Source organism: Oncorhynchus tshawytscha, linkage group LG04 (genome assembly GCF_018296145.1).
Source record: "Oncorhynchus tshawytscha isolate Ot180627B linkage group LG04, Otsh_v2.0, whole genome shotgun sequence".
NCBI lineage: Eukaryota > Metazoa > Chordata > Actinopteri > Salmoniformes > Salmonidae > Oncorhynchus > Oncorhynchus tshawytscha.
In genome coordinates, this window is record NC_056432.1 from 47854151 (window position 1) to 47879887 (window position 25737).

General features: G+C 41.9%; 1 protein-coding gene across 1 annotated transcript; it reads left to right on the plus strand.

Annotated features, from left to right (window-relative positions):
• On the plus strand, positions 1-25360 carry mfsd14bb (major facilitator superfamily domain containing 14Bb). The gene is given in 13 exon segments (XM_024418394.2): positions 1-241; positions 14367-14459; positions 19203-19265; positions 19832-19959; positions 20433-20547; positions 20665-20883; positions 21179-21292; positions 21861-21932; positions 22099-22211; positions 22397-22494; positions 22778-22932; positions 24749-24892; positions 24895-25360. Coding segments are annotated over 13 exon segments (1416 nt in total). The 5' UTR covers positions 1-208; the 3' UTR covers positions 24964-25360.
• The last annotated feature ends 377 nt before the right edge of the window (positions 25361-25737 follow it).

Below are 25737 nucleotides of genomic sequence, written 5' to 3' on the forward strand. Positions count from 1 at the left end.
AGAAGAAGAACGTCATGACGTAAATTCAGAATCTGACAGAAAAACTCACAACAGTTTACTCAGTCCAGGTAATAGTCATAATCATTAAGACAAACTGGAAGATACGGACGTATCTAAGAATATTACACAGCATGGACTTTATGTAAATATCGTTACAGCAAGATGTGAATTGACCCAGGAGAAAATACCGACTGAGACCAAAGACGACATGTTGGTTCGAAACATGAGAGATGGGACCCCTGTAAGTTAAATTAACGTTACCCACGTTTGGACATCCTTCAAAAATATTTAGCTAGCTACTGTAGTTAGCTAGTAACGCGTTAGGTATGGCTATGCCGGAAGTGTCAATGACGTTATTTATAGCCGAAGTTAGCATGTTATAAACTAGCTACTAGCTAGTACGTTAGCTTTCTAGCTAACGTTAGCTATCTCTTCTGTTTTCGCTAGATAATATCTCTGCCATTTTGACAATCGTATTTTCACGAGGTTTTTGTGTCCATATAGCTACGTATTTTCACATGATTCGATACATACACGTTAGATAGCTTTGTCGCTACATTTTGCGAACTCGTTAGCAATAAAGTTTGCTGTCCGTGCTCTTGAATTCCAATCTGATATGATTAGCTAGGCGAGGGTCGGGGTCATATGAACAGTAAGTGGCTATATCTACCACAATAACATACAGCTGGGTGCCCTAAAATGTCTTTCTCCAACATAACATTGTAGTAAAGCAAAATGTTTGGTCTGGAGCTATGCATGTAACGTTAGCGAACTAGCAAATCCATTACTTGGCTTTATAATTTTTTTAGACTGATAGGACAGCTGAAAATACAACATTTTTGGTTATGGAAAAAATATATTTCACAGGTGTTTAGGTGTTACAATGATATTCTACACTATACTTGCTTGTTTTGTCACATAAACAAATAAATAGGCGAACTATTCGAACTTTAGCAACCAGGAAATGGCGACGCGATTTCTGCATAGGGCATTTTTAATTAATACAATCAAGATGTTTTGGGGCACTGGCCTACACATAATACCCCATAATGTCAAAGTGGGATGATGTTTTTCGAAAATGTTACAAATTAATTAAAAATTACATTGAATATCCCTTTGGGCATGGTAAAGTTAATAATTACACATTGGATGGTGTGTCAATATCAATACAACCAGTCACTACAAAGATACAGGCATCCTTCCTAACGCAGTTTCCATGGAGAGGACATGAAGCCAATGGTGACTTTAAAACAGTTAGAGTTTAATGTCTGTGATGGGAGAAAACTGAGGATGGCTCAACAACACTAGTTACTCCACAATAGTGATTAACACCGGGATCCCGGGACCACTCTTCACATTTCCTGGAAAAATGTAATGACAAGACCTGGGAAATTACAAAATTGTCCCCCAATGTCGCACTCATGCAATTCCAAAAAATACACAACATGCGCAGCAGCAGATTGGCCAAAAGTAAAATGGCACATTATCCAAACAGGTTGTTGCATCGAAGCCTTTAGACTAGCGTATTTCCTTCACACAAAGATGCAATAATTTCAAAGCGCACGCATAATTGACACTGCCGGACTGCACACGAGAACCGAATGCACTTTAGAGTTCTCATCTGAACTGAAAATTAGATCGTGGTCCGACCCATGCCCGGTGAGTTGAAGCCAGAGACCCAGTCCGACATCACAGAAATTAACCCGAAAAAAGCTAGATTTCTAGAAGACAGCAGGCTATTTTGATTGTGTGTTAGAATAAAGTAGACTAATGCAATTGAAGATATGTATCAAATTCTTGCTTATATTGAAACTCCCAAAGTCATATCCAACCGTTAACTAATTTAAAGCAATAGTCGTGTGTGTGTGGTCACCTAGATTATAATTTCAGCACCATTTTGATTGGGACAGCACCATTGCATTGCTTTCAGACAAGCGTGGGGGACATGTATAGATAAATCAATCCAAGTCAGTTTTTTGTTTTCACTAAATCTCCGTTTGAATATTTGGTAACAGACTGGGGAAATGTTAGCTAAATTGAGTTGAGCGCTAATGTTTGCTCATATATTAGTAGAGCAGAATCTTTTGCTAGCACATTATACAAGTCTGCTTGGTCTTCACTCGTGTAGTAGCCTGTCCTACTCCTGACCAAAAGCCTTTGGTTAATTCATCTCTGGCTGGACAAGTGGAAGTGGTAGCTCATTTATTCGTTTACTCATCTATCTACTGATCAGAAACATTTAGCATAATGTAAATCAAGTGTATTATTTATCTATTGACTCATGTATTAGCCTTATATAGCCTTATATAAAGCCTAGGCTATTTTCCCACTGAATCCCGGTGAAAGAGTAGGCAAAAACACATCTGCCACGCTGATCCTTAACACTGGGTCCCCTCAGGGGTGTGTACTTTGTCCCCTCCTGTATTCCCTGTTCACCCATGACTGAGTGGCCTAACACTACTCCAACACCATCATTAAGTTTGCTGACGACCCAACCCTGATCACCGACAGCGATGAGACGGCCCATAGGGAGGAGGTCAGAGAACTGGCAGTGTGGTGCCAGGACAACAATCTCTCCCTCAATGTGAGCAAGACAAAGGAGCTGATCGTGGACTACAGGAAAAGGCGTGCCGAACAGGCCCCCATTAACATTGACGGGGCTGTAGTGCAGCGGGTCGAGAGTTTCAAGTTCCTTGGTGTCCACATCACCAGCGAACTATCATGGTCCAAACATACCAAGACAGTTGTGAAGAGGGCACGACAACACCTTTTCCCCTTCAGAAGACTGAGAAAAGATTTGGCATGGGTCCCCAGAGCCTCAATAGGTTCTACAGCTGCACCATCGAGAGCATTTTGACCGATTGCATCACTGCCTGGTTTGGTAACTGTCCGGCATCTGACCATAAGGCGCTACAATGGTAGTGCGAACGGCCCAGTTACATCACTGGGGCCAAGCTTCCTGCCATCCAGGACCTACTATATAATAGGCGGTGTCAGAGAAAAGCCCATAAAATTGTCAGACTCCAGTCACCCAAGTTATACTCTTTTCTCTGCTACCGCCCGGCAAGCTGTACTAGAGCGCCAAGTCTAGGACCAAAAGGTTCCTCAACAGCTTCTATCCCCAAGCCATTAGACTGCTGAATAGTTCATAAAACTGCCACCGGACAATTTATATTGACCCCCCTTTTTGTATACTGCTGCCACTCGCTGTTTGTTTGTTACCTGTGCATAGTCACTTCGCCCCCACCTACATATACAGATTACCTCAACTAGCCTGTACCCCCGCACACTGACTCGGTACCGGTGCCCCCTGTATATGTGTTACTTTTTATTATAACTTTTTATTTTAGCCTACTTGGTAAATATTTTCTTCTTCTTGTTCTGCACTGTTGGTTAAGGGCTTGTAAGTAAGCATTTCACGGTAAAGTCTACACTTGTTGTATTCGGCGAATGTGGCAAATAAAGTTTGATTTGATTTTGAAACCCAGAATCGCATGAAAATTGATAACTTTATTTTGTAAGCCATAGGTTGCATTATCAAAGCACGTCTCACCTAGTCATGTCAAAATACCGTTATAACATTTACCCCGCTGTCTCTTGTTGCGGCCCATATGAGAGCTTCGGGAGAGAATGTGTGATCAACAGACTGAATGAGAGTAGGTATGGATAGTTTGTTTACAGAGTTGGTCCTTGTTAAGATACCTTGATATTTAAACTATTTCCTCTCTTCATCTCCCTGTTTTATTCATGAGCTGATCTGTTTAATCAACAACTCAATTTAGCCAAATAGGGGATATTCTGTCATTTGTTGGGAGGTTATCTAGCAAGCTTAGCAACGTTGGTAATTTGACTTTTTTTTGACTGTCGTTACAAAGTTTGTATGATTCAAAAACGCTATAGCCTACTCTGGGTGCCTTCTGTGCATCCTGAGCACACTCTGTGGAGATAGCCTAGGCCTACTGCTTAATTGCGCTGAATTAATTGAGGAACATGATAACACTTGGAATGTATGAACAGCCTGTTTCACAATTGTCGATCAAAGTTACTCTATCATTACTAAATATCAGTTTCACTTGCTGTGAAATCTTAACATAGTGGTGTAGCCGGCAATGTGTCGCACCGGCAATGTGTCGCACCGACAATGTAATTTTGGGAGATCCCTGTCATAGTGACCGTATCTTGGTTTTAAACACTTTAAATGGGCACTTCTAATTTTTGCTGTATTTCCCGGGACACTAACCTAACTGACAGAGTGAAAAGAAGGAAGCCTGTACAGAATAAAAATATGCCAAAACATGCATCCTGTTTGCAGCTAAATGGCTCTAAATTAATACAGCAAAAAATGTGGCAAAGCAATTTAACTTTTTGTTCTGAATTCAAAGTGTTACTTTTGGGGTAAATCCAATACAGTACATTACTGACTACCACTCCACATATTTTCAAGCATTGTGGTGGCTGCAGCATGTTATGGGTATGGTTGTAATCGATAAGAACTGCAGAGTTTTTCAAGATAAAAAAGAATGGGAATAGAGCTAAGCAGGCAAAATCCTAGAGGAAAACTTTGTGGAGTCTGCTTTCCACCAGACACTGGGAGATGAATTCACCTTTTAGCAGGACAATAACCGAAAACACAAGGCCAAATATACACTGGAGTTGTGCATTCGGAAAGTATTCAGACCCCTTCTCCTTTTACACATGTTGTTCTGCCTTATTTTAAAATTGCTTAAATACAAATTTCCCCTATTAAATCTACTCACAATACCCCATAATGAAAAAGCAAAAACAGGTTTTTTGACATTTTTGTAAATGTATAAAAAAAACCTAAACAGAAATACCTTATTTACGTAAGTATTCAGACCTTTTGCTATGAGCCTCGAAATTGTGCTCAGGTGCAACCTGTTTCCATTGATCATCCTTGATGTTTCCACAACTTGATTGGAGTCCACCTGGGGTAAATTCAATTGATTGGATATGGTCCCACAGTTGACAATTCAAAGGAATTGTCCGTAGAGCTCAGAGACAGGATTGTGTCAAAGCACAGATCTGGGGAAGGGTACCAAAAAATGTCTGCAGCATTGAAGGTTCCCAAGTGGCCTCCATCATTCTTAAATGGAAGAAGTTTGGAACCACCAAGACTCTTAATAGAGCTGGCCACCTGGCCAAACTGCACAATCAGGGGGAGAAGGGCCTTGGTCAGCAGGTGGCCAAGAAACCCGATGGTGACTAACAGAGCTCCAGAATTCCTCGTCTGAAGGAAACCTGGCACCATACCTACGGTAAAGCGTGGTGGCAGCATCATGCTGTGGGGATGTTTTTCAGCAGCAGAGACTGGGAGACTAGTCAGGATCGAAGAAAAGATGAACGGTGCAAAGTACAGAGAGATCATTGATGAAAACCTGCTCAGGACCTCATACTGGGTTGAAGGTTCACCTTCCAACAGGACAATGACCCTAAACACACAGCCAAGACAACGCATGAATGTCCTTGAATGGCCCAGACAGAGCCCGGACTTGAACCCGATCCAACATCTCTGGAGTGACCTGAAAATGGCTGTGCAGCGATGCTCTCCATCCAACTTGAGAGTCTGCAGAGAAGAATGGAAGAAACTCCTCAAATACAGATGTGCCAAGCTTGTAGTGCCATACCGACAAAGAATTGATGCTGTAATCGCTGCCAAAGGTGCTTCAACAAAGTACTGAGTAAAGGGTCTGAATACTTATGTAAATGTTTTTATTTGCAATAAATTTGCAAAAATTTCTCAATGTATTTTTGCCTCGTCATTATGGGATATAGACCAGGGGAGGACCTTCCTCAGTGAATTTCATAAAAATAATGAAACATTTTTAGATAACGATGCTAAATATATTCACGTCACCAAATAATTTATTAAAACACACTGTTTTGCAATGAAGGTCTACAGTAGCCTTAACAGCACTCTGTAGGGTAACACCATGTTGTAGCCAGAGGACAGATAGTTTCCATCCTCCTCTGGGTACATTGACTTCAATAAAAAACCTAGGAGGCTCGTTGTTCTCATCCACTTCCATTCGGGCTGGGCGATACTGTATATCGGATTAATTTGATTGAATTCAAATTAGTTTTTGAGCGATATTACAAATGTCTGTAGGTTTTGTTGTTTTTCTTTTTTATGAGCGCTTACGTCCACTTGCTCTAATGTTGTATTTTTGGTCTCGTCTCCTTCACTCACTGGGGCGGCAGGTAGTCTAGTGGTTAGAGCGTTGGACTAGTAACCGAAAGGTTGCAAGATCGACTCCCCGAGTTGACATGTTAAAAATCTGTCGTTTTGCTCCTGAACAAGGCAGTTAACCCACTGTTCCTAGGCTGTCATTGAAAATAAGAATTTGTTCTTAACTGACTTGCCTAGTTAAATTAAGATAAAACTCCTGTGCTGTGTGCACCTTCTCATTTACATCAGAGATCTGTATATAATGATGAAAGGCACATCTCTGCCCTAACAATGGGAGTCGTTGTCTCAAATGCAGGAAGGCAGGCGTCAAGCTTAGGTCCAAAATAAGCCCACACTCTAAGCCTCTTCCCCTGCCTCTCACACCAAAGTTGAGAGTTCATATCTTCCTCTTTCACCAGGGTTGCCATGTTCACGTTTTTCCTGCCAAATTGGGATATGTTCAAAATGTATTGGTTGCAGGTTTTTGGGCTACTTCTAAGTTTCACTCCGGCCGCCGTGTGTGTGTGTGTGTGTGTGTGTGTGTGTGTGTGTTGAGAGAGCATGCAGCTTAGTCCACTATTGGCTGAGTCATGTGAGTGAGAGGAGACAAAGCAGCACACATGCTCGGCAACTTTTTACCAGTTGTAGGTAGACTATTTAACTTGTCATTATGCGCAAGTGGAAACTTGAAATGGAAGTTATGGAACTCCCTCGCTTGCTTCTGTTATGGGGAAAAGTCCTCAATTAATATATTTTCATCTGTTGGCCATCAAGTAGCCTACCTGGAGCTGACAAACAGATTGAATAAATAGCCTATAACTTCAGTGTATTCTAGTTGTAGCCTTGTGTTATGCAATTATTAATGGCCACATTTAGTTAATCAAATTGGAAGTTATCAAAGCTGTATCGCAATTGCCAGTCAGTGGTTAGAATGCATTAGATTGATGGTAACAGACAGTCAGTCAGATTTAGGCCCCAGGTAAAAAAAAAATGTTTTAAAAAGAGAATAATAATATTAATAAACACTGGCTGTTGACAAGCATATTCCGTTCATAAACATATTATTAATATTTAATTCAGTGATTGAAATTATGACCCCATTCTCAGTAGCCTATTCCAGCAGGCTATTGGGAAACACAAGCACTTCTTATCTCGAAATCGCCAAACTATTCATGTTCAAATAAATTAGTCTGTAACTTTGAACTAAGCAAGCTGCTAAAATCGTTCAGATGACATCTTGCCTACATTAGGCTACTATAGACTGAAGATGTAGGCCAATCAGGGGCTATAGGCTACTTGCATCTATCTAAGCAAACCATGGCAAAGTTTAAGTACAATCGTAAACCCAGATTTTAGTTTGTAGTCTATGCCTATTGAAATGACAAGTCAGTCTCGCAAATGGGCCATTTATAACTGTTTGTAGTCTTAATAGCTGGCACATAATAACGGCACAGTGGCCAGAAATTAGCCTAACATTTAAAAAAATGTAGTTCATCGAAGTGTTGCTTGCTCAGAGATTGAGATCCTCTGTCCATCTTTTATTACTCAAACTCCCCTGTCAAATTTATCTATAGTTATGCTCATGCGCAAAAGGGATTTACTTATAATTATAAACCGGGTTCGAGCCCTGAATGCTGTTTGGTTGGCATATCAGACCATATACCATGGGAATGACACAATTACTTTTACGTTGGTAACCAGTTTATAATAGCAATAAGGCACCCTGCGGTATGTGGCCAATATACAGTACCATGGCTAACGGCTCTATCCAGTCGGCTTGTTTGTGCCTTATTGCTTAATCATAGCAGTCAAACAAGTTCAATCGAAATCCATTGATGGAAAATTCTGGCGATGTTAAGTGCAAATTCTTTTCTCTTGCGACAATCAACTTAGCTTATTAAGTCAAGTCATAATTTGCAAGGCCACTTGATTTCAACATCTGAACGAAGTGGAAAGGCGAACATGCTTTTCAAGCAGTTGGAGACACACAGAAGGGTGTGTTTAACAATTCAACTGTTCAACCTTGTTAGCTAGTTAATAGATCCAAATAGGCTGAACTTGAAATATAAAGATTAGCTGGCTAATCACTAGCAGGTGGTTTTGACAGATTTTTGATGAGACCTGTGTTCATTTTTAATAGCCTAATGCATGTTACAAGAAGTTTGTCATTTTTAGTGAATGTGCATTATGCATGGTTGTAGTTACATTAACAAAATAATAGAATTTTCGTTGGATAGACTTGAAAGCCAGATTTTTTTTTTTTCCCCCAAAAAGCAGGTTAAACTATTTTAAGAAAATAATTAAATTATTAGTGGGTCTTATGGTTGTGGAAGGCTTATATTTAGCTTAGTTATAACTTCATAAGCCCTGAATTCATTGGATTATTGCTGACTGTTTGAAATGCAGTGTATTTGACCTTTAATTGTAGAACAACACTTATTTAGAGAACATAAAAACCATCAAGATATATATTGTGAATCTCCCATAAGTTTGAAAAAAAATCTGTTGTCCAGCCTTACCTTCCATAGACTTACACAGTAATTATGACATCACCCAGATGATGTCCTCCAACCTATCAGAGCTCTTGCAGCATGAACTGACATGTTGTCCACCCAATCAAACATCCAGAGAATGAATCTAGTACTGAAAGCTTAAGCTACAGCTAGCTATCACTGCAATGGATGAAATGTGGTTGAGTAGTTTACTCAGAAAGTCAATAGTTGAACAGTTTTGAACAAATTAATTTGTTCAAAAATGAAAGAAGCGAGAGAGAGAGCTATATTTTGTATTTTTTTCACTTAGCTTGCGAAGGCTGTTAGCTAGTTTAGCATACTCAAGCAGACTGGGATCTTATGTTAGCTAGCTGGCTATGGCTATCCAACACTAGAACTCTTCCAAGTCAAGGTTTTATAAATGTATTGCCACCGGGGCCCGCCAGTGTAACTGCTAAAATGCTTGCTGACTACACTGTACTGCATGATTGTAGCGGGTTTACTAACACGTTAGTTCTAGTAGATATGTTCACTAAGATGTTAACTAACATGGTGACAACGATGTAGGCAGTGTATAGTGGTTATAACATTAAGATTTGACTTGATAACTTTTCTTCACCTGGTTACACACAGCTGATGTCCACAAACGAAGGGAAAAGATGAGAGTAGGAGGAGAGCGCTTAGATGCGAGAAGGAATTATACAACGATCAAAGGGACCATACCTGTTTGTAGCTACTATGAAAGTGAACTGTGTTTGCGTGTGATCAGGGGTTTATTAATTCTGCCGACTCTGTTGAAAAACGTTTCTTAAACGGAAGCAAGCGGAATGAAACAAGGGTAAACATACCTGAACTGTTGTAACTGTTGGCCTAATGATTACACCCTAGATCAGTTAGATGCAGGCAAGAGTGTGAAGGTGATGTTGAGTGTGTTATTGCCTGTCACCTTGATTGCTCAAATTTCTCTCGACCTGTGCACCTACGTTTTAAACTTTTATTTAGGGCTGTCCCCAACTAAAAAAATATTAGTTGCCCAAGAGTCGTCTGTTCTTTCCACAAATAGATTCATAAAAATTTTAAAATGTATTTTTCCATATTGACATCCTAATGTGTTTTAACCTCTCTGGTACAAGTGGGATGCTAGCGTCCCCAACCTCAACAACAGCCAGTGAAATTGCAGGGCGCCAAATTCAAAACAGAATCCCATAATTAAAATTCCTCAAACATACAAGTATTTTACACCATTTTAAAGATAAACTTCTTGTAAATCCAGCCACAGTGTCCCATTTTTCAAATAGGCTTTACAGCGAAAGCACACCAACCACGGTCTAGGGCACTGCATCGCAGCGCTAGCTGTGCCACCAGAGACTGGGTTTGCGCCCAGGCTCTGACGCAGCCGGCCGCGACTGGAAGGTCTGTGGGGCGATGCACAATTGGCCTAGCTTCGTCCGGTAGGGATATCCTTGTCTCATCGCGCACCAGCAACTCCTGTGGCGGGCCGGGCGCAGTCCGTGCTAACCAAGGTCGCCAGGTGTTTCCTCCGACACATTGGTGTGGCTGGCTTCCGGGTTGGATGCGCGCTGTGTTAAGAAGCAGTGCGGCTTGGTTGGGTTGTGTTTCGGAGGACGCATGACTTTAGGCCTTCGTCTCTCCCGAGCCCATACGGGAGTTGTAGTGATGAGACAAGATAGTAACTACTAATAATTAGATACTACAAAATTGGGGAGAAAAAGGGGGTAAAAGAAAAAAAGAAAAAATGCATTGTCTCAAACAAACATCTGGTGAAAGTGCAGAGAGCCACATCAAATAACAGAAATACTCATCATAAACATTGATAAAAGATACAAGTGTTAAACATACGAATACAGAAACTTCTCCTTAAGCCTTTATTACAGCAAAGTTAAAAATAATCGCTTTCATTTAATGAACGCAATTTCCGAAATGGAAAGGTTTATTTATTGTTTACTTTAATTATTCAAAAGTCTCTCTAGTTTTATAAGTTTTGCACCTGTGTTCTTACTTAATATTAACATATACCATTTCAGTAGCATATGTCTTGTGATGGACTGTCATCCCCACAGCCTCCATGGTGAATTAGTCCACTCAGAGAGGCGGGAATCAGACTGGTTTCTTGTTCACCATGATAAAAAATATGTACTGTCAAATATCTGGACTCACCTCTACTCATTCAAGGATTTTTCTTTACATTGTAGAATCATAGTGAAGACATCAAAACTATGAAATAACACCAATGGAATCATATAGTTACCAAAAAAAGTATTTAACAAATCTAAATATACTTTATATTTGAGATACTTTGCCTTGACAGCTTTGCACACTCTTGGCTTTCTCTCAACCAGCTTCACCTGGAATGCTTTTCCAACAGTCTTGAAGGAGTTTCCACATATGCTGAGCACTTTTTGACTGCTTTTCCTTCACTCTGCGGTTCAACTCATCCAAACCATCTCAATTGGGTTTAGGTCGGGTGATTGTGGAGGCCAGGTCGTCTGATGCAGCACTCCATCACTCTCCTTCTTGGTCAAATAGCCCTTACGCAGCCTGGAGGTGTGTTGGGTCATTGTCCTGTTGAAAAACAGTCTCACTAAGCTCAAACCATATGGGATGGCATACTGCTGCAGAATGCTGTGGTAGCCATGCTGGTTAATTGTGCCTTAAATTCTAAATACGTTTCTGACAGTGTCACAAGCGAAGCACCCCCACACCATAACACCACCTCCATGCTTCACGGTGGGAACCACACATGCGGAGATCATCCTTTCACCTACTCTACGTCTTACTAAGAAGACACAGCGGTTAGAACCAAACATCTTAAATTTGGACTCATCAGACCAAAGGAAAGATTTCCACCAGTCTAATGTCCATTGGTCGTGTTTGTTGGCACTAGCAAGTATCTTCTTATTATTGGTGTCCTTTAGTAGTCTTTTCTTTGCAGCAATTTGGCCTTATTCACACAGTCTCCTCTGAACAGCTGATGTTGCGATGTGTCTGTTACTTGAACTCTGCGAAGCATTTCCTTGGCTGCAACTTCTGAGGTGCAGTTAACTCTAATGAACTTATCCTCTGCAGCAGAGGTAACTCTGGGTCTTCCTTTCCTGTGGTGGTCCTCATGAGAGACAATTTCATCTTAGCACTTGATGGTTTTTGCCACTGCACTTGAAGAAACTTTCAAAGTTCTTGAATATTTCCGGATTGACTGACCTTCATATCTTAAAGATATGATGCATGGTCGTTTCTCTTTCCTTATTTGAGCTGTTCTTGTCATAATATGAACTTGGTTTAAATAGGGCTATCTTCTGTATACCACCCCTGCCTTGTCACAAAACTGATTGGCTCAAATGTCTTAAGAGAAGGAAAGAAATTCACTTAACAAGGCACACCTGTTAATTGAAATGTATTCCAGGTGACTACATCATGAAGCTGGTTGAGAGCATTTTTATTTAATGTTTTTATTTTGTGTTTAACCTTTTATTTAACTAGGCAAGTCAGTTAAGAACAAGTTCTTATTTACAATGACGGCCTACCAAAAGGAAAAAGGCCTCCTGTGGGGACGGGGGCTGGGATTAAAAATATATGACAAAATGCACATTACGATAAGAGAGACAACACTACATAGAGACCCTAAGACAACAACATAGCAAGGCAACAACACATGACAATACAGAATGCCAAGTGTGTGCAAAGCTGTCATCAAGGCAAAGGGTGGCTACTTTGAAGAATCTCAAATATAAAATGTATTTAGATTTGTTTAACACTTTTTTGTTTTTGTTGGTTACTACATGATTCCATATGTATTATTTCATAGTTTTGTTGCCTTCACTATTATTAGACCAATGTAGACAATAGTACAAATAAAGAAAAACCCTGTATGAGTAGGTGTGTCCAAACTTTTGACTGGTACTGTAGGTGCTGGGCTTATAAAGAATTCTAGTAAAGAACAGTAATTCCCTCACACTGTTAAAGCTCCCAAATCACTGCTTATTGACAAAGTTTAGATCCGGAACGGATCTTCGTCAGGACAAACACACAAACTGGGTGCTCACATCCCAAAATATACACATTTCACCTCACATGACCATTGCAGACATGACGCATGTTGGGTGCAAAAACTATTTGTGTATCTCTAATAATTTGATAACAATGAGATGGGTACATGTAGTAGTTCCAGATAATTACAAAATGTCCAAGTAGGTGACCTGGAAGACGAGACAAATCAAAGTGACATATTCATGTAAAAAATGGTCAGATATTAAACTCTTGGTTCAGACCTCTAGGAGACATGGTACACATGGTGAATCCAATCCATTACATTTCTCTTCTTCAATAATAGATGATCAGTATCTTCCCCCCTCTTAGGAGTCTTAACATGTTCGATGCCAATGTATCTCAAAGAGCTAATGTGGTGACGAGCCTCCATGAAATGATTTAAACACCCAATTCTAATTTTCCCCTTAAAACCAGGGGTGCACATACTTTTTCACACATGGATATTGCATGTTGAATCATTTGTGGATAAATAAATGTTGAAAAAGTATCATGTTTTTGTGTAATTTGTTTAATCTGGTTATCTTTATCTATTATTTAGACATAGATTATGATCTAACATTTTAGGTTTGAAATATGTGAAAATGATAAGGGGTTCACAAACTTTCTCCGCACTGTACATCTAATAGCCAATTAGCTATGTTAGCTAGCTACTAGCTCCCTGTGTCCCCTCCACTGAGATTTATAGTCCCCTCTTGCAAACTCCTCGCGCACATTGTCTGTTTTTCTTCATCTGTGGGGTTTCACACTGGCTGTTGTTGCCTGGACAACTGGCTGGACACTGGCTGTTGTTGCCTAAAAACACGCCACATCGATACAACTATGACTAAAAGTTACTGTTCCCAACAAGCATAGGCAACCTCTTCCGCCTCATGTTACCAAAACCCGCCCACAAGTCAAAACCGATAACCTAAACTAAATTGCAAAATGAAGAATTGCGATTGATTTATTGAATTTGATCATTTGAATTTTGACATTCTTAAACCACACAGAGTATGGAAAAGCATTGTCAATTGCCAGTTGAGAATTCATTAGATTTGTCACAATTCATGTTATCACAACAATGCAATTAAATGGCAAACATGAGAAATGATTTGTCATTTACGCATTTACGTTAGATTTTTAAACGTGTCAGTGTTGTACTGGTTAGTACCATGGGAATTAAATGTCACACATTTTTCTTTTTCAAATTGGTAGACATGCGTACTCAATCATGAAAATGATAATGCAATTTATTTTGCATTTCAATTAGAATTTCGTCACCCATTGAGGAAAAGGAATTGCAATCTTGATATTGATTTATCATTTGTCCATTTGCATTTCCAATTGAGTTTCGGCAGGTAACTCCTTCCATTAATATTCATCAGAATCAAGCAATAGGAAGCTTTAAGAGTCTACGTAACTAACTTACATTAATTTTAATTCTGAGGCCCAGAGTTTCCGACATGACCTGAACGTGGCAGTAGTCCCCCTATTGTAGCATCTCCCCACGTTGACATATTTTCACTTTTAAACAACAAGGAAGGGTGTGGCAAGTTCTTGCTCAATGTTATTACAGATCAGGCACTGCTATTTTGCACCGTGGAATGTCCTAAACAGCCTCTGTCACTATCTTCCCATTGCAGCAAACCACCGGCCGTGCCAAGGTGTCCCATGCAGTTGTGGTCATCTTTCTAGAGTTCTTTGCTTGGGGGCTGCTTACAACACCAATGCTGACTGTAAGTAAACACACCAGACACCCAAGTTTTAAGTTTGATATTTTATTAGTCATTTTAACACAGGAGACAGTTTTATTACTCATCCTTGAGATGTTTCTACCTGTGGTAAATTCAATTGATTGGACATGATTTGGAAAGGCACACACCTGTCTATATAACGTCCAATAGTTGACAGTGCATGTTAGCCAAAACCAAGCCATGAGGTCAAATTAATTTTTTGTGTCAAGGCACAGATCTGTGGAAGGGTACCAAAACATTTCTGCAGCATTGAAGGTCCCCAAGAACACAGTGGCCTCCATCATTCTTAAATGGAATAAGTTTGGAACCACCAAGACTCTTAGAGCTGGCCGCCTGGCCAAACTGAGAAATCGGGGAAGAAGGGCCTTGGTCAAGGAGGTGACCAAGAACCCGATGGTCACTCTGACAGAGCTCCAGAGTTCCTTTGTGGAGATGGGAGAACATTCCAGAAGGACAACCATCTCTGCAGCACTCCCCCAATCAGGCCTTTATGGTAGAGTGGCCAGACTGAAGCCACTCCCTATGACAGCCCACTTGGAGTTTGCCAAGAGTTACCTAAAGGACTTTCAGACCATGAGAAACAAGATTCTCTAGTCTGATGACTTCTCAGGACCGAGGGAAGGATGAATGGAGCAAAGTACAGAGAGATCCTTGATGAAAGCCTGCTCAGGACCTCAGACTGGGGAAGAGGTTCACCTTCCAACAGAACAATGACCCTAAGCACACAGCCAAGCCAAGTCAACACAGGAGTGGCTTCTGGACAAGTCTCAATGTCCTTGAGTGGCCCAGCCAGAGCCCGGACTTGAACCCGAATGAACATCTCCGGAGTGACCTGAAAATAGCTGTGTAGTGACTCTCCCCATCCAACCTGACAGAGCTTGAGAGGATCTGCAGAAAACAATGGGAGAAACTCCCCAAATACAGGTGTGCCAAGCTTTTAACGTCATACCCAAGAAGACTCTAGGCTGTAATCAATGCCAAAGGTGTTTCAACAAAGTACTGACAAAGGCTCTGAATACATATGTACATGTGATATTTCAGTTAAAAAAATGTCTAACAAACTGTTTTGCTTTGACATTATGGGGTATTGTGTAGATTGATAATAAAATATATATTTTTAGAATAAGGCTGTAAATGAAACAAAATCTGGAAAAAGTCAAGGGGTCTGAATACTTTCCGAATGCACTGTAAATAGGTAGGTGCTACCAAATGTCATTATTGGTGAGTTTGGACATTTACATGTGAATGTGAACGAGAGACATTGTGCAAATGAACAGTACTGGCTATGGAGCAGCATGTGTACATGCTGTGTCTGTGTGGAGTCTGGAGTTGTTAGGGCAATGGGCCTGCCTGGAGAAGATGGCAAAAGAGCAGACAGGCCGAGAACGGAGAGGAGAAAAAATGCAAGGAAATCAAAAGACAATTCATCCAAAGGGCTTTGACTTCTCAAACACGACAGAAAGCCAAAACAATATGATGCCCCGTCACCTTATTAATTCAGCCACTTACTTAGATAACTAGAAAGTTAAACTTAAGGGTTGCTTTAATATAGAATTCTTTGTTTTTCACACTGGGAAAAAAAAGTTAAAACGCATAAATATCTTTCTTCTCGGCATCAGACAACTTTGTGCTTTTTTTGCACTTCTCCACTGGGATGAGAATTCAAAAACGGGCATTCTATCAGCAGACAGCGCTCTGACTGATGTGTAGCTACTTTTCTCTGGTACTGTTCAAGGTGTGGCCAGCCAACTTTTCTCCGGTAAAATGCAAGCCGGCTACATTCTTTCTGCGATCAACTGAAATATGATGGCCGTGCATTGATTTAGCAAAAAAATACCTTGCTTTTTCATTGTAAGCTAATTTAGCCTACTTCCAGCCAAATAGCGTTGCACTTCTGTTGTCATCTGATGAAAATGACTATTTTCTGCCAATTGTGTTGCACTAAAGTACTTTCTGTAATGGAAAACTATAGTTGCATGTCCCTGAACAGTCTATTGAAGCAAAAAATAAAAAGACTTTCAATATAAAACGCAACTGCTGTCAATAAACAGCTGTACTCATCTGCTTCCGCTTTCTCCAGTTGTGCTATTTACAAACAAACACGTGACTGGCTCAAATGTTCTGGGGAACTACGGTATGCTTCATAATGTGACAGGTGAAATGGAGAACGCAATCTGCTTTATCTTCTAACATATTGCACAAGTTGACTGCAGGTATTTACTTAAAAAGTAGCTACAAATGTTAAAATGTATAGAAAAACATGTAACAAATAGTTTTACCGGTATTGAAAAACCATCCCGTGGCTATTTTCAAATACCTTGGTATACAGTATACCACCCAAGCCTAGTGTTCACCACTCGCTGGCGGTCGTTAGTGGAGCAATTCCGGTACCAGGCTGCGATGCAACTGGTCAGGATGCTCTCGATGGTGCAGCGGTAGTATTTGGAGAGGACCCGGGGTGGCATGCCACATTTCTTCAGCCTGGAAGTAAATGTGCTGTTGCACCCTCGACGAGTGGTGGTGTTGGTCCATGTCAAGTCCTCTTTGATGTGGATGCTGGCCCACGTGTTAAGAGTCTGTATGGAGGAGGGTCTGTTGCTATTCCTCACAACCTGTGTTCTGCCCATCAGGAATTCCAGCGTCCAGTTTTAGAGAGTAGTGTCCAGAGTCGGGACTCTGACCTTAGAGGGAACAATAGTGTTGAATGCTGAACTGTAGTCAATTAACAGCATTCTCACATAGGTGTTCCTCTTGTTCAGATGTGTTAGGCCCGTATGAGTAATGGTTGTAATGACATCTTCCGTGGATCTGTTGGAGCGGTAGGCAAATTGGAGTGAGTCCAGTGTGCCTGGCATGCTGGCCTTGATGTGGGCCATGACCAGCCTCTTGAAGCACTTCATGATGCGACTGGGCGATAGTCATTTGCGCATGTCAGCTTGTTTTTCTTGGGCACTGCGATGATGGTGGTCTCCTTGAAGCAAGTGGGGGGACTACAGCATGGGACAGGTTGAAGATGGCAGAGAAGACACCCCCTGGTCAGCGCACACTCTGAGGACGTGGCCAGGGATGCCATCTGGGCCGCTGGCTTTGTGTATTCACTCATGAGAGTTCCTCACGTCAGACTCGGAGAGCAAAAACATCTGGTTCCGGAGCAGCGAGAGCCTTCCAGGATTGCTCAGTAATTGTCTGCCTCGAAGAGTGCATAGATTGTGTTAATCTTGTCTGAGAGGGAGGGCACCACACAGCTGTATTTGCCTTTGTAGGCCGTGATAGCCTGTATTCCTTGCCACATGCGTTGCGAGTCTGAGTTGTCAAACATCGATTTAAAATTTGAGTTTGTAGTGTCTTTTTGCATCCCTCAAGGATTTGTAGAGCTCGTTCATGCTTGCCTTGTACGCGTCGCACGCCACCGAATTGTTGGGGTTCGCGCTGCTGACATTGAATGCTGCAGTATGGGCTTTCGGCATGGTACGGATTTCTCTGTTCTTCCAGGGTTTTGGTTTGGGTATGTCCGGATTGTTTTTGCAAGTACATCATCAACACATTTCATAATGAAGCCTGTGACTGACAATGTATATACCTCAATATTGATGGATGAGTCCTGGGTGAATGAATCTTTGAACATATTCCAATTAATATTCTTAAACACTCCTACAGCATTGAGTCTGCCTCTGTCCAGCACTTCACTATTCTTTGTGTTGGTGGCTCCCTCTTGAGTTGCTGCTTCTAGGCAGGGAGTAGGAACAGAGAGACGTGATCTGATTGACCGTTGTGGAGGCGGGGAAGGCTTTATATGCATCACAGATGTTTGTGTACACATGGTCCAGCACGTTGTTTCCTCTTGTGGTCCCGGATACATTTTGGTGATACTTTGAAATAATAAAAAACAAACTTGCTTTGTTAAAATCTCCCCTGTCCATAAAGACTTCTTCCGGGTGAGAGGATTCTTACTGGCCAATTTTCTTGTACAGTTCGCTGAGTGCCGCATGTGAATTCCCTCAGCATATCGTGGGGTACAAATTTTAGCACCAAAAACTCCAGGTAGGGTGAACAGGAGCTTGAAATGTTTTTAACTTCGGTACACCATGAACTGTTGACGAGGAAGCCTATGCCTCCCCCTACTCTTACCAGAAGCCTGCGTTCAATCAATACGGAAAATGTAAAAGTTGTCTGGTTGAATAACAGAGTCAAGTGAATTGTCCATATGCCATGTCTCTGTAAAAACCAAGACTCAGCATTCCCTGATGTCCCTCCTTGATTTGAAGCCTTGCTCTGAGTTCACAAAGTTAATTTTCCAGCGATTGGACATTAGCCATCAGGATGCTAAAAAGAGGAGGCCATGTAGCCTGTCTTTTCAGCTTTGCTTGGAGTCCCCCTTTCGTTCTTCTTCTTCGTCACCGGCATTGCCTTCTGTCGTCTCGGCCAGGAGCAACAGGTAAGCCAGCTGTGCGAGACATTTATTATTCCAGATCTGGGAGGCTGAGCGATAAGTCTGTAGCTTCTGATTCATGATCCAGAAGTTTGTCGCGCGTAGGAAATCATTGCGCAAACAGTCATAATTAATGCAAAAAATACCAATGAATAAAAGCAAAGTCGAGCAGGAAGCGGCAAGACGTGCACCCTCCTCAGTGCCCCAAAGGTCATGAATAAATGACAGCTTTATCTGTAGACTTTGCAAATGACCTAACAAGGGTATTTATATTGTCTCCTTCCTCTGTCCTCCAGGTTCTTCATGAAACATTCCCCCAGCACACATTTCTCATGAATGGTCTAATTCAAGGTGTTAAGGTAAGAGGCATTGCCATTTGGGTTGCTTTTAAGAATCAATGTTTACTATATATTTTTTAATTAGGAACTTTTATTTCAAAGTTGCGATGAGAGGATATTTGGTCACTATGCTCACTTTGAGAGGATGAGAGGTGCAGGGGGGAAAACCTGTTTGTCAAGTTTCTACTAGGCATCTGCTTTGTTCAGATCAGCATTAGTCAATGGTGAAAAGAGCTCAGTATTACAGCATTGTAATATAACTTATTTTCATGTATGACATAGAGATGGTTGTCAGTCAAAATCACAGAGGATTGAGCTTGCCTGGTAACCCAGGTCTGCCTACGGCTTGGTCATGATCGTCTTTGTCCTGCATTTACTACCCACAGCAAGACCCCATGTTACTATACTTCAGTTAGCTATGTCACACTCTCTATGTGCTTAGGTGAGCAATTTTAACACTGGTAATGAGGCTCTTTCACACCTACATGGAGTTGTGTCAAACGCCTTCCCATATAGGTCTCGTGCTTGATGCATTTTTGGCGTAGCATTGTGATGACATTTTACCCACCCCCCTGTGTCGTGTGTAGGGGTTGCTGTCTTTCCTGAGTGCCCCTCTGATAGGTGCCTTATCAGATGTTTGGGGCAGGAAGTCCTTCCTGCTGGTTACAGTGTTCTTCACCTGTGCCCCAATCCCCCTAATGAGGATAAGCCCATGGTAAGAGGCACCGGTAGACATAGCACCCTTTGTGCTCAGTCACATGCTTCTCATGTGAGTGATCTCTACAGCGCTCTCCGTGGCTTCTGACTGCGAACCTGCTGGGAACAAGGGTCGTATGTGCGCAATGGGAAAATCTCAATTGCATACTCCTCGTGTCCTCTCTCTTTGCCTCCTTCTCAAAACCTATTGGATGAGAAAGATAGGTCCCTCCCCTCTGATCTTCTCCTCCAATGGGTTTTGAGAAGGAGGAAAGAAGAGAGGAAGCGTGGAGTATGAAATTGAGATTCTCCCTATGTGTTTTCTGCTGATGCTTACCTTCTCACACTGAGACAAATGTATCTTTGCTGCTGAATTTAAACACAACTTTGTTTTCAACATTGTTTTCAACTATACATTTCTAGCAGTGTTGAATATATGTGACATTTCCTCTGTTTTGAGTAAGATTTTTACTTTTGAATGTTTCTCTACAGGTGGCATTTTGCCATGATATCAGTCTCTGGCGTCTTCGCTGTGACTTTCTCTGTAATATTTGCATATGTGGCTGACATCACTGAAGAACATGAAAGAAGCACCGCATATGGACTGGTAATGGCTCTTGTCTGTCTTAACGCCTTATAAGTCATAAGGGTGGTGGGGGATATGTTAAAGAGGATCAAATAAATTAACACACAAATGTTGAGGATGTTCCACCTTCTGCTTCAGGTGTCAGCAACGTTTGCCGCCAGTTTGGTCACGAGTCCCGCCATCGGTGCCTACCTTTCTGCAAATTACGGCGACAGTTTGGTGGTGCTAGTGGCCACTATCATTGCAGTGGTGGATATCGCCTTTGTCCTTTTGGTCGTGCCAGAATCTCTCCCAGACAAAATGAGACTGATGTCCTGGGGGTCGCCTATCTCCTGGGAGCAAGCTGACCCCTTTGCTGTGAGTGACATTGACATAACCTTACCCAAATTGAATGAACTGTTATACCGTATGTACATATACAATGCAAGAAGGCAATTAGCTCCGTAAAATGGCCATTTTGTGGAGTAAAAAATTGAAGGGCTGCATACTTCTGCGTATTTTGGCTACGCAGGATCGTCATTTTGCATTCTTGCGTATGTTGGTTGGGTACAAATTAGCCTCAAGTCTTACAGCTGTTCAATATGTTTAGAATTTCACTGTGATACTGAATGTTGACCACTTGGTTTTTCTTCCTCCCATGTCATTTGTCCAGTCTCTTAGGCGAGTGGGAAAGGACCCGACAGTGTTGCTTATATGTGTCACAGTGTTCCTGTCCTACTTGCCAGAGGCAGGCCAGTACTCCAGTTTCTTCCTCTACCTGCGACAGGTGCGACTGGTTATAAGTCAATTATACGCATCCTGGGAAGTCTTAAGTCATTCTAGCATTGTTATCAATCATTATGTAATGTTATCTAACCAGTGTTGCCAACAATTTTGCGGTGAGTTTCGCTATTGGCTCCTTGATTTGTCGCTAGAAGTCTCTAGATGTTTTGCCATTTCTGTGACGACGTCACAGCACAAATTTGGCTTGCTGCGGCATAGCTGCAGTCCCCGTTTTCGCACCCTCTCTCGCCGCACATCCTCTCCCCGTGTGCTTCTCAGCCGGTGTGTGTGTCGTTGCTGTGAATCCAACTCTTGTTTGCGGCAGAATTTAGTGTGCAAAGCCCTCGTGTCAAAACTTCCCAAAGGCACCCTGAAAAGTAGCTGAATTTGTCACTAGAACCAATAAAAGTCACTGGAGTGGTCTGAACTTGCATAGGATTAGCAACAAAGTCACTCAATTGGCAACATTGCATCTGCCTTGTCTAAATTAATTGGATATGGGGAGGGTGACGTGTATACTTCACTTTTATCCACGCTGTGTAATATGAGATGTGCTTTGCGTTCCTTTTCAGGTTATTGAATTCTCGCCTGCGACAATTGCTGCTTTTATAGCAATGGTCGGGATCCTCTCTATTATCGCTCAGGTATTTTGTTGCTATATTAGTATTTCCTCTATTCATCAACTGTGAAAAGTGTCACTATTTGCGATGTTCCACCTCAATATTTACCTCAGTAAACTATTAAAAGATAATGAAGAATACAATATTTTGGATTTACTGTAATTTTTCCTCTCCCCTTTTCTTTTAACAGACATTGCTCTTAACATATTTTATGAGAACTATCGGGAATAAAAACACAGTGTTACTTGGACTGGGGTTTCAGCTGTTCCAGTTAGCCTGGTATGGCTTTGGATCAGAACCATGGTAAGTTTGTGTTTGATCCACAGCCAAAATGATATCTCATACGTGCTAGAATACATAGGGTTGGTCTTTTAGTCTTTAGTGTTGTCCAGCTGTCCAAGTGTTGGCACCGCGTGAGTGTGGAGGGGATTTGTCCATTGTCCGTGTGAAATAGCTCTAACCCCACTGTGGGACCTCCTGACTTTCAGGATGATGTGGGCTGCGGGTACAGTCGCAGCCATGTCCAGTATCACCTTCCCTGCAGTCAGTGCTTTGGTGTCCCGGATAGCAGCCTCTGATCAGCAAGGTAAGACAACACCAGTCTCCTCTCTGTGGCTCTACCTTTTCCCCTCCACACATTGCCCTTACACGGAGCTGCAGAGGTCACTGCCACTGACCAACTAAAGAGCAACAGCTGACATGTGACAACTGATTCAAGCCTTGGTCTATGTAATCTCTACCTTGTTCTCTCTTTCACCATAACAGGCATTATGCTTTTTATACCCTTTCTACCTGAGGTGTCTGAAAGGAGGTGAATTGTGAGTTTATCTGTGCCGTCAGAGTAAAATCTGGTTTTGTTACGCTTACAGGATGTGTCCAGGGAATGATTACGGGTATCAGAGGCCTATGCAATGGGCTGGGTCCAGCTCTGTACGGCTTCATATTCTTCCTGTTCAACGTGGAGCTGAACGAGCTTGACCCTATGACAGGAAGAAACAAAAGCACATCTCAGGAGCCCAGCGAGGTACAGAGCCCAGAATACGCTTACATCTTTAATTTCATGGCTGTGTAACTCTGAGATCATATGAGTACAGCTGTGATGGTGAATGTGATAGTCAGTTTGCTTTAGGCCCTTAGAGCACAAAAAACCCTTCTGTTGGCTAAGAAACAGTAGTTTTATTTTATGGAGTTGGATTAGAAAAACAAAAAGTTATCCCATTAAGAGAAGCTTTTTCTACTTTTTGATGATGGTTAAAATAATCATTATCAAAGTAAAACCTATCATCAATACATACACTGCATTACAAAAGTATTCAGACCCCTTCCCCTTTTCCATATTTGGTTATGTAAAAGCCTTATTCTAGAATGGATTAAATAAATAAAAAATCCTGATCAATCTACACACACTACCCCATAATGAAAAAGCAAAAGCAGAAATACCTTATTTACATAAGTATTCAAACCCTTTGCTATGAGACTTGAAGTTGAGCTCAGGTGCATCTTGTTTCTATTGATCATCCTTGATGTCCACCTGTGGCAAATTCAATTGATTGGACATGATTTGGAAAGGAACACGCATGTCTATATACGGTCCCAAAGTTGACAGTGCATGTCAGAGCAAAAACCAAGCCATAAGGTCAAAGGAATTGTCCATAGAGCTCCAAGAGGATTGTGTCAGCACAGATCTAGGGAAGGGTACCAACACATTTCTGTAGCATTGAAGGTCCCCAAGAACACAGTGGTCCCCATAATTCTTAAATGGAAGAAGTTTGGAACCACCAAGACTATTCCTAGAGCTGGCTGCCCGGCCAAACTGGGCAGAGAGGTGACCAAGAACCCAACGGTCACTCTGACAGAGCTCCAGCGTTTCTCTGTGGAAATGTTTGTCCTTCTGGAAGGTTATCCCATCTCTGCAGCACTGCACCAATCAGGCCTTTATGGTTGAGTGGCCAGACGGAAGCCACTCCTCAGTGAAAGATGCATGACAAGCCCGCTTGGAGTTTGCCAAAAGGCATCTAAAGACTCTGACCATGAGAAACAAGATTCTCTGGTCAGATGAAACCAAGATTGAACTCTTTGACCTGAATGCCAAGCGTCACGTCTGGAGGAAACCTGGCACCATCCCTACGGTGAAGCATGGTGGTGGCAGCATCATGCTGTGAAGATGTTTTTCAGCGGCAGGCGCTGGGAGACTAGTCAGGATTGAGGCAAAGTACAGAGAGATCCTTGAAAACCTGCTGCAGAGCGCTCAGGATCTCAGACTGGCTTGAAAGTTCACCTTCCAACAGGACAACGATCCTAAGCACACAGCCAAGACAACGCAGGAGTGGCTAGAGGACAAGTCTATGAATGTCCTTGAGTGGCCCAGCCAGAGCCCGGACTTGAACTCAATCGAACATCTCTGGAGCGACCTGAAAATATCTATGCAGCGATGCTCCCCATCCAACCTGACAGAGCTTGAGAGGAGGATCTGCAGGGAAGAATGGGAGAAAGTCCCCAAATACAGGTGTGCCAAGCTAGTTACGTCATACCCAAGAAGACTCGAAGCTGTAATCGCTGCCAAAGGTTCTTCAACAAAGTACTGAGTAAAGGGTCTGAATACTTATGTAAAAGTGTAAGTTTTATTTGATACATTTGCAAAAAATATAATCCTGTTTTTGCTTTGTCATTATGGGGTATTGTGTGTTGATTGATGAGGGGGGGAAACAATTTAATCCATTTTAGAATAACACTGTAACGTAACACAATGTGGAAAAGGTCAAGGGGTCTGAATACTTAACGACAGCATTGTACATGCAAGCGGTTCATTTTGGTAACAGTTATTGTGAATTTTCTTTCAGAAACAGACCATTCCCGGTCCGCCCTTCCTGTTCGGAGCCTGTTTAGTGTTGCTGGCTCTCCTTGTGGCCATCTTCATCCCTGACCACCACAGTATGGCAGTGAAGACCTACACGGACACGCGCAAAATCAGCACCAGCAACAACCTCCAGAGTTTAAACCCCTGCCTGCCAGCGAAGAGGACATAGAGCCTCTCCTGCAGGACAGCAGCATGTGACTGAAAGAGACTCCAACATGAGCCCCCCTAATGGCCCCTAAACTACAACCTCAACCAGCAGCAGCCGACATGGAGCCATGCAGGGTATATCCTTCAACCACGTTGAACACAGTTCTGTTTCTACGATTAGGGATCGGTCTTTTGTCCAGCGAGATGGTTTTATCGTTTACTGTGATTTTACATTGCGACAAGGACAGAAACACTTCTTAATGCACCGGGTTGAGTGACAATGTGTTTTGGTGTCAAACATTGGCCTAGACAGTGTTTGTGGAGTTGAAGAGATGACCGTAAGCTCTGCTGGTTTCTCATATGCTTAAAGAACCCCCCTCCTATTAATGGGTTTAAAATGCCAATCAATGCCCACTCCAGCTTTATGTTAATAAAATATTGACCTGTATCTCATCAAAGTTACTGTGCAATCTAGATTGTAAACGGATTGGTGTATAGTTAGGTAAATACACTACATGACAAAGTATGTGGACACCTGCTCTTAGACCATCTCATTCCAAAATCATGGGCATTAATGTGGAGTTGCCCCCCCCCCTCCCCTCCTTTGCTGCTTATAACAACCTCCACTCTTCTGGGAAGGCTTTCTACTAGATGTTGGAACATTGCTGCGGGGACTTGCTTCCATTCACCCACAAGAGCATTAGTGAGGTAGGGCACTGATTCATCCCAAAGGTGTTAAAACAAATTTTATTTGTCACATACATGTGTTTAGCAGATGTTATTGCGGGTGTAGCGAAATGCTTGTGTTTCTAGCTCCAACAGTGC